At 55.8% G+C, this 15201-nt stretch overlaps 2 protein-coding genes across 2 annotated transcripts in view; both read right to left on the bottom strand.

Moving 5' to 3' along the window:
• Positions 1-323: 323 nt before the first annotated feature.
• On the bottom strand, positions 324-10868 carry C8A04DRAFT_13697 (uncharacterized protein; the record flags this gene model as incomplete). The annotated part of the gene is made up of 7 exons (XM_062777818.1): positions 324-910; positions 980-1996; positions 2079-4040; positions 4125-4248; positions 4339-8128; positions 8195-10502; positions 10568-10868. 7 exons carry the CDS (start codon positions 10866-10868, stop codon positions 324-326), a joined length of 10089 nt encoding a protein of 3362 aa, XP_062635329.1.
• Positions 10869-14893: 4025 nt separating this feature from the next.
• C8A04DRAFT_30512 (uncharacterized protein) overlaps positions 14894-15201 on the bottom strand; it is a gene marked incomplete at both ends in the record, with an annotated part of 3503 nt that continues 3195 nt past the window's right edge. The window contains one exon of the mRNA XM_062781405.1: positions 14894-15190. Within this exon, the coding sequence (XP_062635330.1) occupies positions 14894-15190 (297 nt within the window). The remainder of the gene's footprint in view (positions 15191-15201) is intronic.

Consider the following 15201-nt stretch of genomic DNA (forward strand, 5'->3'; position numbering starts at 1 on the left):
GTTGTTGAGGCTCGCGGCTTGTTTCTAGCGAAAGTCAATTTAGTCAAAGGCCGAATATGGGCATTGGAGGAAGCGGCGGTGCACGTATTTGTAATTACCAAACACCCATCCTGGTTCGGTACCTGGTATTAGAATCCATTCGTTGCAGAACTTACCGTGTATTTGACAGCAATGAAGTTTGTACAGTTGTTCATTTGTTCCCGTTCTTACAATGGATTTACATTTAATTACCACAGACCGACATCTCATTCCATCCTCCTTTTCCCGCCATCTTCTCCTCTTTCCCTTCCTAATTCTTCATTCCATTCCCGCCCCACCTTTCATCACCTCTTCCGCTTTGTCTCCTCTTCCTCATCAAACGAGCCAGAAACCCCCTCAAAATCCTTCTCCCGTAAAATATCCCCCGCTAGTATCCGACCCATATGTGTCCTCTCAATATCCAGACAATCCCGTCTCACGCGCTTGTACAACACCGCCAGGAAGCCAACAGGGCTGGTCTGAAACGGACAATACCGGGCGTACATTGGGCCACCGAAGCGGCCGACGAAGCCGTCTGCTCTCGCGATCATTCCTGTTCCTGCACTGCCACTGCTGCTAGTGTCACTGCTGCTGCTGCCGTCCTGCTCTTCATCGTGGTTTCCCTCAACCTTGCGATCATTCGCGCGATACGACAAACCGAGGTAGGTACACAGCCAAACGTAGTCGGCGTACGACCGCAGATACAGCTGCCCCGCAAACAAATTCAGCTGAGCCCGTAACAGGCTGGGTGGTATTCCCATGTCCCCTTGCTGTATTCCCATCTGCGGCGCTGGGCTGGTGTGGGGAATAGTGTACAGCGTCAGGTCCTCGAGAGACGGGTACGCGAGACTGGAGCGCGGGAGGTACGCGCGGAGAAAGACGGGGTGTGGCGCTTGGGACGGTGCTGAGGAAGAGGATAGGAGGGATTTCGGGGGTTTGACCTTTTTATGCGGGGGTAAACATGTGACTGATGATGGATGTGTTGTGGATGTTGATGTTGAGGCTGAGGACGAAAGTGAAGCCCGGGCATGTGCAGCCTCTAACAAAGGCTTTAATTCATTAGCCTCCCACGAACTCACCAACACCATGCGCATGCCGCCCGCGATACCTCCTATCTTGTTCGGGACCCGCTGCGTAAGCACCCACTGCACCGGTCTCTGGTACACATCCGAACACGATGCATCATCACCGGTGCGGCGCACAATAGTGGTAGCGAAATCCGCCGTCGCGAGCAAATCGCTAGGGAAGAAGAAACGCCCGCCCGAGCGCATCAGGGGTGCCGCACTGGTAGAAGCGAGACTGTGGAACGCGGGGATAAACGCCTTGCTACTCTCAGAGGGGAACACGCCGGTCAGCGCGAAGGACCGCACGCCCGGGTGAAGGTTGTGTTTTGCCGGGGTTTGGGGGGGAGGTCGCTCGACCTGGCGCTCGCGCTCGATTTCGGGGGCTAGTTCGCGTTCTTGCTCTTCTTGCAGGGCGCCTGTTGTGTCGAGGGTGGCGAGGCCGCCGAAGGAGATGCAGCGGTTCCGGATTTGGGTGACTTGGTGCGTGCGGCTTTTCAGATGTGTGGCGGAGGACAGTTTGTGGGATAAACTTTCGGACGGTGTCGCGCTGGTGGTTTCTTGGTCTTCTTGATCTTGAGTTTGGCGTTGAGGAACAGGCCGATAACGTGCCTCGAGAGTCTGAGCCTCGTCCTCGAGGTAGTCCTGCACGTCTTTGGTCGAAAGCTGACCGGTGCGCAGGATCCGCTCCCAGACAACTTCCTGATGCTGGTGGCGGAGACCTTGTGTGGCCCAGAGGGGCAGACTGCGGCGGACGTCGTCCCAGGTCTCGGCGATGGCGGACACCAGGATGTCGGTGACGGTGAGGGGGCGAGTGGTTTGGACAGAGGCGAGGGCGCGAATGCGCTTTTGCATCTCGGGCGAGACGCAGAAGGTTACGGATTGGCCTTTGCCAAGTTTGCGCATCCTCATGCAAGCTGGGTTGTTAATTATTGTCAGCATCAACTTTGAAGGAACAATACAGAAAAGGGTAAGACAGAAAGGGGTAATAGAACATACCCTGCACAAGCGTATCCTTGGTGACCCCCGGCCCCAACGTAACAGCAGCGCGATACTCATCCGGCAACCGCAGATCCGTTCCCCTGGTATGCGCCTGGTCAAGAAACACCAGACAGCGATCGGTCTGTGTGACAAAGGGAGACGTCAAAAAGGCGTCAACGGCTCCATCGCGCGTGACAACTGACAGCTCGTCGTGGTCGTTGAAGAAGATGACAGCGTCGGCATCGGGCACCGGCACCAGATCCATCCAGCGCTTGGCCACCTCCAGGTTGCTCAACTCAATAATCTGCGCGCCGACGTCCAAGATCACCCGCATCGGCTGGGCAGACGAAAAAGAAGACGTGACCGCGTCCAGGAGCATATCCACCGTCAACGACGCCAACTGCTCATCGTCCCTTTCCGTCATCGTCTCTCCAAGTCCCAGCTCTAACACATGATTCTCCCCTCTTAGCAAACATGCCAACACCGCCGAGTTCGTGTGTCGCTGCGCCTCCAAATCCAGCGCCCGCACGGACAGCGGCAGGACATACTTGGAATCTGTTGTCCCACTAAACCCCGTCAATGGATGTTTCTTGGCTCTTCCCAAATCCCACCCCGAGGCAGACAACTTCTTCGGAAACTCTCGCAGCTCCTTGGGGAATACCACCCCCGCCAAATAATAATCAACCACCGGCTTAGCAAACCTCAGCGCGGGGAACACAGTCCCCCGACAGAGCGTCTCATCCTTCAAATTGACCCCCGAGAAATGCCTCAGTGTTGGGCTTAGCAACTCAGGGGGTGCGGCAGCCGCCCAACGGGCATATTCATCCTCCGCCCCATCTGACCGGGCCAGTCGCTGAAAACAGACATACAACTGATCATCGGTGAGACCCTTGTAGTAATAGCTGAGAGAGGTCAGAACTATCACAACGTCCGGGTGGCTGAACTCGGAACGTGGCGCGGGGGCGTCTTTGGCGCGGTAGGGGACGGCTAAGGAGGTTGCGGGCAGGCGACCGGGTGCCAAGCCGTAGTGGACGCGGTACCGCTTTTGGGCGAGGGCAAAGTTGAGGATGCTCGAGTCGAGGGTGAGGAGACCGCGGAGGAGGAGGAGGGTGGATTTGGTGGTGGAGGAGGTGAAGAGGCTTTCGACGGTTGTGATTTGGGATAGGGTAGGGGACGGAGAGAGGACGTATTGTAAAATGGCCTCTTGCATGTGGTGTGGGAGCTGATGGGGGGTGGAGAAGCCGCGGAGGCTGGCGGCGCCGCGGCAGATGTGTTCGGCGATGGCCGTGACAAGGCGGATGCCGGCGGATGGTTCCAGGATGCGGAGCGTGGGGAATTTGCTGCCGGGCAGTTCCTCGACCAGCAAGCCCTTGAGACCAGGTTCGTGAGACTTAAGATTTCGGGCCACGTCGACGACGACGTCCAGCAGGTTCTGGGTTAGGGTCCACCGGTCGGGGCTCATGTCTACGGGCTGCTGCAGGCCCATGGTGTACACCAGCTCGAACTTGACGCTGAAGTTTTCGTCGCTCTCGTCGACAATGTCGCGGGCTGCGTCTTCGAATTTACGGTAGACGTTCAGGATCTCGGACGCGGTATTTTTATCAGAGTCAGTATCCGCAGAATACACCTCCTCGACCCCCATCAACCGCCAACTCAACAAATGCTCCGGCTGCACCAGCAGCACCCCGCCTTCCCTTTGACACGCCTCTAGCACCCGCCTAATGACGGCGATGCCCCCTGCCGACGACGAAGAGGAAGAAGAACACAAATCCAAAGACCGTGACACAGGCAAACAGAATACCCTCCGTCCCACCAGTCCGCCCAGCGTGCCAACAAGTGTATGCCACATCTGCTTCGACTGCGGTTTGGCGACAACCACGCGTACCAGTCGGGTCCTGTCGGCCAGCGAGGCGGCGACGAGCGGGGCGATCACGGAAGACTTGCCTTCACCCATATTGAGTTGCATGACGGCGTTGGGGGCTTCTATATTTCCTCGTTCGTCATTATCTGCGTGGGAGTCGGAGTCTGAGTCCGAGTCAGAGGATGACGCTGAGGAAGGGGGACTGTCTGTCACAGCAGAAAACGGAGAGCGCATCTGAGCCGCAATGTACCGCTGCACAGGCCGAATGAGTATCCCCTGTTCGACTTCTAGCAGCAAATCTTCCGGGGCCTGCTCCCAACCCTGTTCCTCACTCTGAAGACTGTCTTGTGAAGATCCCTCCGAGGACTCTGAAGACTGTGAGCATTGTGAAGGCTGCGAGGGCTGCAAAGCCTCCACAAAGTGTTCATGACTCCCCCAGCTCCCCAATTCCCTCTTCAAGTCCGCCTTCTTAGCCTCACTGCCCCTTGCCGCCCGTAGAATCCGTTCGGCCCGCTGGAGGTATACTAGTGATAGGGCATAGTGAACGAGAGCGGCCTTCCAAGGCTGCGGCAAACGCGGCCAGTGGTCGTGGGCGAGGTTCTGCAAGAGAAAGAGGGGAGTGAGGCGTGGGTGGATGTTGGACCGGAAATCAAGGGGGTTGAGGGCGATTAGAGCGTTGTTAATCAGCTGGTAGATGGTAGAGGTTTCTTTCTGGCAGTGGAGGAAGTAGGTTTCCGGGTTTGTTGCTGGGTCCAGGTCTGCGTCCATGGGGATGTCCATCTCTGTCGAGGGAGTTACTCCCTGCGTCAGGCGTCCAGTGTAGCTCGCCCGCAACTCACGGATATAATCCCTCTGATACGGCTGGTCCCCCGCGATGTGCTCCAGCCGGGCGAACAAACCATCCAGCGAGGGGCTGTCATCGAGCTGTACGCTGTTGTTGTAGTTCCCACCAAGTATACCCCGCGGCACTGGCCGCTGAGTCTCGGGGGCAGAAGCAGAGGTAAACAAACTGTCGGCCCGAACAAAGCCTACCCGCGGCGCATACGCCGGGTCATCTTCCGACAGGTCCTCAATCTCAACCGGTCGTCCCGGCGTCACCGTCAGATTCCCCATTTCCCGCACGAGCCCATCCAAATAGCACTCCCACCGCTCCGTCCGTCGCGCCAGATCCACTGCGTCATGCACCCTGGGCATTATCACGGACGTATCCAGATATACCTCGTACCCCTCACCCGTCGGTCGCTCCACCTGCCAGCCTTTAACCCACTGCTTCTTCAGGTCCTCCACAAAACGATCTTGTGCGCTGGTCGAGGCGCTCCCCCATGCCTCAGCCCGCCGGCGCTTGGCCGCGTTCTTGCTCTCGTTGTCCTCGCGCACTAAGCGCGCCTCGGGACAGCTAGATAGCGGTCTAGCATGTGTGTGGACGATTCCGCGGACCTTGCTCTCGAGCGAGGACCGGCTGTAGTTGAGGTTGAAGGACTGTTCGTCTGGCGGGTGGAGTAACTTTTGGTGTATCGGCGAGTCGGGGGGGAGGTTACCTAGGACCATGAGCAGCTGTACCATTTCCCAGGAGGCTGCTTTGGCGTGCAGCAGGGCGGACAGAAAGAAGGCTAGCTGGAACGGTTTGGGGTCTGTTTCCGATCTCGTCGCTGCGAGAGCGGCGCAGAGGCCGTACCATTGCCCGCTGAGGACTTTGTTGAGGGGTTCGAGGTGGTCCATGGTGAAGGTCAGGTTGACTGGTGTGCAGGCCTTTCCACCGAACTTTTTGGTGGTAAAATCAAGGATGACCTGTCGCAATGTGTCAGCCGGGGGGGCAAGGGGGGCGGCTGTGCCCGCCCAGAGGCGCTTGGTTACCATCGTGGCGTTTTTGAAGGCCGTGGTTGTAGATGGGAATGTGGATGTACACTTCCTCCCGCCGTACTTCCCGTCCAACGCAGTAGTATGTTCCTCTGCCCCAAACTCCGACACCCGAAACACAGCATTCCTGATCTTGGCCCTCTGTACCAAGAACGGATGTGACACCTTAGACGACGCCAACACCAACCCAGTCACACCCAGTCCCCCGCTGTTCTCCTCTTCCCCCTGCCACAACAGCTCACAATCCCTCGCATGCGCCAATATCCCCTCCACCTCCCCCTCAAACGCCTCATGCTGGCTCAACACCGGCAACCGCTTATCCCAGCGCACCTGCTCCATATCCTGCTTATGCTCCGGGTAAAACCTCCTCACGGGCGATACCCCAGCGATGCACCGCAACAACCCTAGCGACTCCCCATCCAGCCGCGCGAACGACTTCACCGCCGCCGAGCGCAGGATCCGCAGGGATTCCTCCGTGCCTGTACGACCAGTCAAAGGGTCAGGAAGGCAATGTGAAGTTATCGCGTGCAAGTAGCACAGGGTCAACCGGCTCGAGAGGGACCCGGTAGGGACGAGCCGGCCGAGAAGGGGGTCGATGGTGAAGGTGGAGTGTTTAATGCGGATGTTGACTCCATCTGAAGTATTGTCGGCTGTTACGTGAACGTGGTGGTCGTGTGTGCATGTAAGCATGGGTTGTCGGGGGACGAGCACCAGTCGGCGCGGGGTGCAGGGGGGGTGGATGTTTTGTTCTTGGAGGACGAGTTTGCTGTGTAGGCCGATCAGAGTCCCAGCGCTGCGGTTAGTGTCCAAGGCCATGCTGGCGTAGTTTTTGGACTGGATAACGGATGCGCCGTGGTCAAGGGTGAAGGTGAGGGAGAAACGCGGGAGGTCGACGACCACACGGGGTGGTTGGTTTGCTTGGGCGGATTGGGCGGATTGGGCGGATTGGGAAGGATGGTAGATAATGTCCAGGTGGTGTAAAGTCTCGATGGGGCACAGGGCTGACAGCAGGGCCGTAGCTGTTGCGCTAGACGGTTCGATGACTTGCGTTCCGTCCTTGATAAGAACTCGACGTCGTCGAGACAAAGATGTCAAGATCCAGTTCGTCTCGGGAGATGACACCCATGGGGTATCAATCGGTCGGAACTCAATCTCGTTCGTCGCCAGGTTGAGCCAGTGCGAGTAGTTGTGCACGAACGAGGCCGGGAGGTCGCCTGCAAACTGCTTCGAGGGAATTAACTCCCACCCTTCTTCATCCCCTTGCTCTTTCCTGTGCTCTGTACGAACACCCCGAAACGCCCGAATCACCAGATCTCCCCCATCCATAGCAAAATGAACCTCCCAGCTCTTCCTCCTCCTCGACCCTACAAAACGCATACCCTGCCTTTGCGACGGCACCACCTCCAGCACGTCCGTCCCAAACAGCTCATTGTACGCCGACGCCATCTCATACTCGGCCGGCAGCCGTGAGAACGGGAACCCGTTGACCAACAACCTGCCCTCGAGCAGATTAAACGTCACGCCAATCTTCCGGTTATCATCCCGACCGACCTCGGCCTGAACGATATGGCGCTGACTTCCGGGCAGTATCGTCCATCCTGAGGTGGAATACTCTGTCCAGAACATCTTGATGGCATTGTGGAAGCCGGTACAGTCTGTCTTCACAATCCTTTTCGTGAGGGCATCCATCCCTCGGTGCATAATGCCCCGCCAGCGGCGCACCAACAGCCGCAACACAGGCTCGAGCCCTTTTGCCTCAGCTGGTAAATGCACCTGTGAGATGACAGCGGCCTCGACCAACGCGCCCATGTTGTCTTCCTCTCTGACCAGGTCATCCAGCAGGTCAGGGTGTACATCAAACGTTCCCAAGCAGGTGAGTGCAGCCACCAACGCGCGTCGGCCTAGGTCTGTTCGTTCTGTCTCGTCGCTGCGGGTTGCGCGTTCTGAGCGGAGGTTGCGTGCCCAGGCTAAGGTGACCGTTCTCGCTCGGGATAGGAAAGATAGCAGGTTGGTTTGTAGGGGTGACGCGCTGGTGATGAGAGGCGATGACGGCGATGACGACGACGACGATGATGACGATGACGATGAGGAAGATGACGGCGGGGGCGGCGATGCTGGCGATGAATCTACGGTGGAAGTAGTGGTGCCGGCTGTGGTGCTGCTGGCAGTGGTACCGGTGAGCGACAGAACCCGCGTCGCAATACACACCAGCATACACACCGCGACATCATTCTGCCAATTCTCTTGTACCCTCCCCAACGCTGCGTCCAGCGCGGCCGTAAGTTCTGACAGAAACGTCTCACTGCGCAGATCTTGGTGTGCTTCCCTAAATATCCTCTCTTCCCTCTCCCTCTCTCTCTGTACCTCCTCTCCCCTACCTCCTCTGTTTTCATCAGACGGAGAAGAAAGGGAAGACAAAGTAGGTCCCACTTCCAAACACGCCTGCAGCACCACCCATGCCGTCCCCAACGCATTCCAGTCCACAGCCGGCATGCGCAGCTGGCAGAGTACATTCGCCCACTGCAGCCGGCTGTCGGCACGCAGATGACCTAGGGCGCGGAATTCAGCCAGTGACAAATCGGTTGGACAGGAGGCTTGGGAGGCGATGACCTCGTTGGAGGTATGGTTCGTTGTGCGGGTCCATGAGACCAGCAAGTTCCTTGTGTCTTGTTGTTCGAGTTGGTGCTTGGCGAACGAACATCGGCTAGGCACAGTAGCATCCGCAAACAGATCCCGGTACATAATCTTGCCCTCCGCATGGAAATAATCATAATTCCTCCACGGCGGCCGTTCCCACACCGCATCCTCCGTCATCAGCGTGCTGATGTGCTTACTCCGGTAATGTGACGCCTCCAGCGGCTTGGTCATCGATGCCAGCTGTATATGACTCGTTGTGGGGCCAAACCGTGCCAGGCCGGAGTGCTGGGCGGCCGGATAGATCTTCTCCTTGCTTTTGGTCTCTAGCGTACCTGGGTTGCGGAAGATGGTGTGGAATAGCGTAGCTGTAACGTTCCGCCAGCGAGACACGACGGGGGGCACGTTGATCTCAAAGGTGATGGCTTTACAGAGGTTGGAATCGGTTGGCAGGGGGTACTCGAAGATGTCGATGCAGAGGGCGGAAATCTGGAGGTCAAGGGCGCAGGCTTCGCAGTCTTCCACGCACGTGTTTTTCTTGCGTCCTTTGCGTATCCTGTTGTGGTCGACGTTGCTACGCTTGGATGTGAGTGACCTATGTTTACTGCGCATCGCGTGGTATTCCTTGATCCGCTGGGCTTGGGCGTCGTCGAGCTGTTTGAGCATCGCCGTGAGCTTCTGTTGGTGGTCTCGAGAGGAATCAAAGAAGCGGTTCGCGAAGGAGGCGCGGTGGCCGATGAGGGCGAATGCGTGGTGGTATGGGCCGTTGCGGCGCTGGAGGAGGTAGGTCTCGATGGCATCTAGTCGTTCCATCTGGGCCCGGGTTGGTAGGAGAAGATGTTGGAGAATGTCACGCGTGAAACCCGGGTCGTACTCCAGCAGTAAGGGTACAGCCTGGCCCGCAATTTTGTCCAGGGCTACCCACAGGTCCATGATGTTGAGATACATGCAAGACAACGCTTCCGGGATTCCGGCGTACGCAGTGGAGGCCTCCCCGTAGTAATTGTCGATGAGGTCCCGGAGCTGCTGGAGGTAGGAAATGGCTTTGCTGCTATTTCCGCAGCTATTCTTAAGGCTAACGGTTACCCAGTGGGCCAGGCTGTTCTCAATCCAGGATTCTAACTCGAGAAAATCAAACGAGCCAGGATTTTGCTTTGTGAATGTGGGCAAGTTGGCTGCTGGATATGTCAAGCACGTGCTCATGTCTCCTGGTCCGGCCTGGTGTTTGTCATCAGTCGAGCGGGAAAGCATCTTGATCACATGAGGGCCGAGGGTACGCAGCCGGAGTTCTGTGTCGCTCTCAAAGTCGAGGTCTTCGAGCCGTGTGGTCGTGGAGGCCTTGCCTTCGTTGTTCTCCTGTATCTTCGTCCACCGCCGCTGAAGCTCCTGGTTCGCGGCCGCAACAACATCCCACACACCATCCACCCAGGCAGTGCCTTTTTCCAACCCCAGTTTCTTCATCCTTCGAACAACTTTGGCAACCATGGAAAAGCAAAGATCACTATCCAACCCAACGCGTATGGCCTCCCGCACCAGATGCGCATGATAAAAAGCGATCAGCGCTTTGTACAGCGAGTACTTCTCATCGCGCGGCGCACTGCGGTCCAGCACCAGACGTAGCCCCACACGCAAAAGCAGCCACGCCGCGCACCTGTGAAACGACCCGAAATCGCTGTCCCAACCAGTCTGTTCCCGGGTCTGCTTGGTGATGCACCGGGGTGTAACAGCCTTCCGGCCGCGCCCAGTCAGCGTGCTCATCACCATCTCCGTGACTAGGAATGGGGAGTTGGTGTCCCGTCCCTCCGCGTGTGTGCTGCCGGACTTGTTGCTTTTTGGCTGCGCCAGAGGGGACTCGTAGAGTTCGAGCAGATAGAATTGGTTGACGAGTTGGTCGAGGAACTTGGGGTTGTGCATCATGTCGCGGTCCACGGCGGCTGCGCAGTCGGGGAAGGACCTGATGAGGCGTCCCGCGCAAGACATGCCTGCGTTGTTGGGAGGAAGAAGCTCAAATGCCTCGACCAAGATGTCGTCCTTGCGACCGGTCATGAGAATGCCGGCGTTCTGGGCGCGTATGTAGAATACAGCGTGTTCTAAGCTGTGTTAGTTAGCGCACGATAATGATCATCAGGTAAGTCAACTCTGACGGAAAACCTACCCCCCTCCTTCAGTTCCCATATCGCCTCTCTCATCGCTGCTTTCTTACTCTTGCCGTCCAAACCAGGCTGCATCCTGACCAGACGCTGCAGCATCCGGATAGCCCCCTCCAGCCGCCGAGCCATCTCCCTAGGACATTTTCGGTGTAGTTCATAGCTCCCCTCCAGGACCGACTGGATCATGGCATGCTCCTTGTGAACATCTTCGTCATCCGCCTGGGGTGTTTTAGGCGGCAGAAACACATGGTTGACCAAGTATTCTAGCACGCCCCGCTCCATTGCGCTGCCTGACGACGGCGGCATCTCGAGCCTGAAGGTTTCCGGTCCAAAACAAAATTCGGCGTGGAAAAAGTATCCCGGAGGAAAACCGCGATTCTGGGGGAATCCAGAATGAATCGCGTATTCCCGAGTTTTCGGCAGACGCAACAACCAGGGAAGTAAAAAGAATGAAGATAAAAAAGGCCGATTCCGCTGGTGCAAACTTCGCAAAAACACAAAAAAGTCAAATCGCGGCCGGGGCCGGGGCAAAAGGTGCATGGTGCATGCGAAAGGAAGGACCAGCCAGTCGCGCTTTGCGGGCCATCCAGCGTGTTGACAGGTCTCATTGCTGCTCCGCCCTGCACTGTTAATAACCTTCTCAAACCAGCCCGGCCGCCCTGCGTTTGCCTACCACGCTACCTACCAACTGTTCCTGCGGTAGGCCTCATTTTGTGGTCTGCGCGACTGGCGGATGCAGGGAGATGTCGGTCAATCCGTTGCGTTTGCTTCTGGCCGAATTGGAAGTATTCGTCGGTAATGTCCCCATCCACGAGACTGTACCTACGTTCTTGCCTTACATCTGGGGAATAGGAGTAGTAATTATGGTATGATTCTGGGATGGAGGAGTAATATGGTCCTGTGTCGGATCGGTCTACTGAGCTCGACACTATCATCAAGTAACAAGTACCAAACCTGCCCTTTGAGTACGTCTGGGCCTACCATATCCTCGCTATCTTGTTATTAATTTACGCCGCAACAAAGCCCGGCCAGCGGACCACAATCCTCTCAAACTCATCGAACAAACGAAGAACACCCTCTACTACTTGATATATGCAGCAACTTGTACCCGATCTATTCCCCCCCATGGCAATCTCACACCGACTACCCGTTCCCGAACCCGCCAACCATCTCTCACCATCACTTCGTTAAGTTCGTTTATCCCCAGAAATGAAACGCCTGCCCAAGCCTCATCCAACGGAATAATACGGAGCTTGCCCATCGGGTCCACACGGGATCCCGCACTGCAGAACCAGGTCGTGGACTCACCGTGCCGTTCATTTGGGTGGACAGACGCGGCGGGCGGCCGAGTGCAGGGATTGCTGGTGAGGCTGTTGGTTTCCTAGCTCTTCTCATTGACCAGTTAGACGAAGCAGATCAGATCCATCATCCGTTGGTGGGCAGGCGAACGGGCTAGTTTAGTCACCTGCTTCTTTATGGTTATGCATGCCCCAGTCGGGTTGAAATGTTGGGATTACGGTCCGAGGGGTGTCATCAGCCGTTGAGGGCTAGGCGTAACGGCGGTGACGACCGAGACGACGGCGGGCCCGAAAGCCTCGCGCTGGACGCAATTGTATTTCCATCTGTTCCTTTTGTGCGAGTAACAAATTTCCAACAACTGGCCTGCGCATAGGTAATTTGTCCGGTTTGTTGTTATTCGTCGGGTGTTGCCGTCCCTACTGCCCTCCGGCTGTAGTTAGAACTCAATAGCTGCTCACCAGCAACCTCTATGAAATGGACTATCTTTCGAAGCTCATTCTTAAAGAAGGCATAAACCACCACATTTCACATACAACCATAGACAGTAGAAAATACGGGATCCCGTCCACTCTCCCCTAGTCAAACTGCTGATCGCTATTTTATCTAGCGGAGAAGGGAAAACGCCGTAAAACGGCTTTAACCTCGCCGTCAATTGTTAAGATGGCCGTCTCGCCGTTCTTGTCGGCGGCGCAGGGTGCCGCCCATTTTTCAAGGCCACACGCCGCAGCTAAGAAGCCGGGCCTCCCTTCTGAGGGCCGGCGTCGCACGCTAGGTTACTGTGATCCAAATCCCTAAACCGACCGTCCTATCGATATCCTCTTGTACAGGGGGCGGAAAAAAAAGAAGAAGAAGAAAAGAGAAGAAAACGCTCGCAACCCATCAAGCATAGATGTCTCGGAGACGCTGCGCTGTTGTTCTCGATAAACCCGCCGGCAGCCTACACGACCGTAGCGAGCGACAACGAAAAGCTGACAAGGACGATGAGCTATTCTTAGAGGCCGAGATTAACGATAGGCGGGTGGTATACCGGAAAGCACAAGACGAGCGGTTTCGTATACAGCAGTCAATATAGCTGTATGATCTTGAAAGTATCTATTAGAGCTTACTAACGATAAATTTAGTTTTATTAAGACCTATAAGAAGTGGGACTTTGGCTAGGTCTGGCTAGATCTCTGCTAGGACGATCCAGAGGTAAAGATTATTATCCAGTCGTACTTTCGCGATTATATCAAAACTTTGTAGATAGCGCGCCCTATCCTTAGGGAAGAAGAGTATAAGGTTATCTAGACGATTACCGCTATGTAGACTATAATCATATATTGGAAGAACCTAGTTATAGAGGTAGATAATACGATCCTTTGTCAAGGGCTCAGGCCTAGGGCCATGCCCTCGCAAGGCCTTGGCCATGAGCAGTAGTGTTGGATCGTGGCCGATGGCCTTGGGTTGACGTGGCGGAGATGTCCCGGACCCGGCTCGGAGGTGGAGTCGGAGGTGCCCGACCTCCGAGCGCGCACATCAGGGGGGAGGGGGACATCAGGATATAAGAAGCCCTGGGCAAGGTATAACCCCAAGTAGTTCTCTTTCTGCAAGCTTTCTCAATAACATAATGAAACGCCTATCTGCATTCCGCCATAGGGCCAGTTCCTCACGATTAGCAATATAAGTAGAATCAACAGTATTTAACTTAAGGAGAGCCTTAGATCTAATAAACAATAGTAGATTTATATAGATCTTAAGGTACCTTAGCGCCTCCAACGTGTGGAGCGCCAAATGTCAAAACGCGCCAATTGCTTGCTCATGACGTCTCGAGACTGCGATATGGAATGTTTATTGGCTCGAATTACACAGTGCCAGGGCAGAATGAGCTCCAATACTGGCAAGATTGGGCGTTCTTCTGGTACGAGCTGGCATGCGAGGCGATGTGGAAGGTCGAAAGGGGAGAAGCGAAGGGGCAATGTTCGCAACAAACCGAGAACGAGCTTCTTCAAGGAGACTATAACCAGAACCTTTACCAACAGCGAGTTTTCCAAGAGTCCTTTGTAAGAAATCCCACCGCTTCCCTATGCCTTTCTGTCTTAGAGGCTAATGTCAAGTGTTAGCGGGCTAGATGCCCAGTATGGGGCTGTCCGAAGTGTAAGGCGACCTTGCAATTATATACAGACCTTTCCCGCCATGTCTATTGTAACCATTGTCCTTAGTTATAAGGGGTAGATAGTGAACGAAAGGTCTAGTGCGCCCTAAGCATACACGTCCACTCTCGATCACAACAGCTTCGAAAGACAGATAATGCAATGCTGGTGAACTCCTTGGTGATAGAATGCTAAAGCAGCCGAAGTAGATCCGCAAGATCAAGCGTAGACAGCTTCCTCTCTGGCTCAGCTTCAAATGGCCGCCCTTGAAACTCCGCAGACCCAAATATCCCCATCTGAAAAGCCCTACCGACCTCGCACAAGCGTTGTACACACTCCACTTTTTGAAGCATAGAGCAGAACAATGCAATCTCGTCTCTGCTTAGACGCTCGACCTGCGTTCTTGTCACTCCCTGATAGACCCTGAAAACAGGGGGTACAAAGCAGAGAATTCCCTCAAGGGTGTATGTAGGTGCTTTACCACACAGCTGATCCCATTTCTGATAGACAGTGAGTTCGTTACGTATGAACCTCCGCTCCTGCTTGGTGTCTGAAAGTCCTCGAATTTCCAGGAGTGTGTCGATCGCCTCTGCAGTGACGACAGTAATTCGACGCTCGAGGCTCCGTACAAGGTGAACACTAGTCAGCATCTCCAGGAAGGGAAACAGCTGGGAGTTCTCCTGGAAAGCTGTCCTTAGAGTGTCTAAGACCTTTGGCCGGTGAGACTCGTCGCATTCGCCGATCCGCAATAGCTGTCCACGAACGTTGTCGCCAACTCTTCGCCATGCGTGGACGACGGTCATGAATCGAAGGATCGCATCCCGGCTCGTAGTCTCGCGAATGAGCATCTCGACAAGGGAAGCTTTGAGAGGTCTGTGCAGCCGAGGCTTTTTTCGAGGAGCTTCAAGCTGGCGTTCCTTGCGTCGAAGTGTTCGGATCATCCGAAGCCTTGACGTCCGCACCGTTGTCGATGAGAAGCCGCACGACCGCCCCACGGCCATTCCGTGAGGCCAAAAGCAGTGCCGTCGATCCAGAACTGTCCCGAGCGTTGACGTCCGCCCCGTTGTCGATGAGAAGCCGCACGACCGCCTCATGGCCATTCTGTGAGGCCCAAAGCAGTGCCGTCGATCCAGAACTGTCCCGAGCGTTGACGTCCGCCCCGTTGTCGATGAGAAGCCGCACGACCGCCTCATGGCCATTCTGTGAGGCCA

The sequence above is a fragment of the Dichotomopilus funicola genome, assembly GCF_033296635.1.
Source record: "Dichotomopilus funicola strain CBS 141.50 unplaced genomic scaffold C8A04scaffold_51, whole genome shotgun sequence".
Taxonomy (NCBI): Eukaryota; Fungi; Ascomycota; class Sordariomycetes; order Sordariales; family Chaetomiaceae; genus Dichotomopilus; species Dichotomopilus funicola.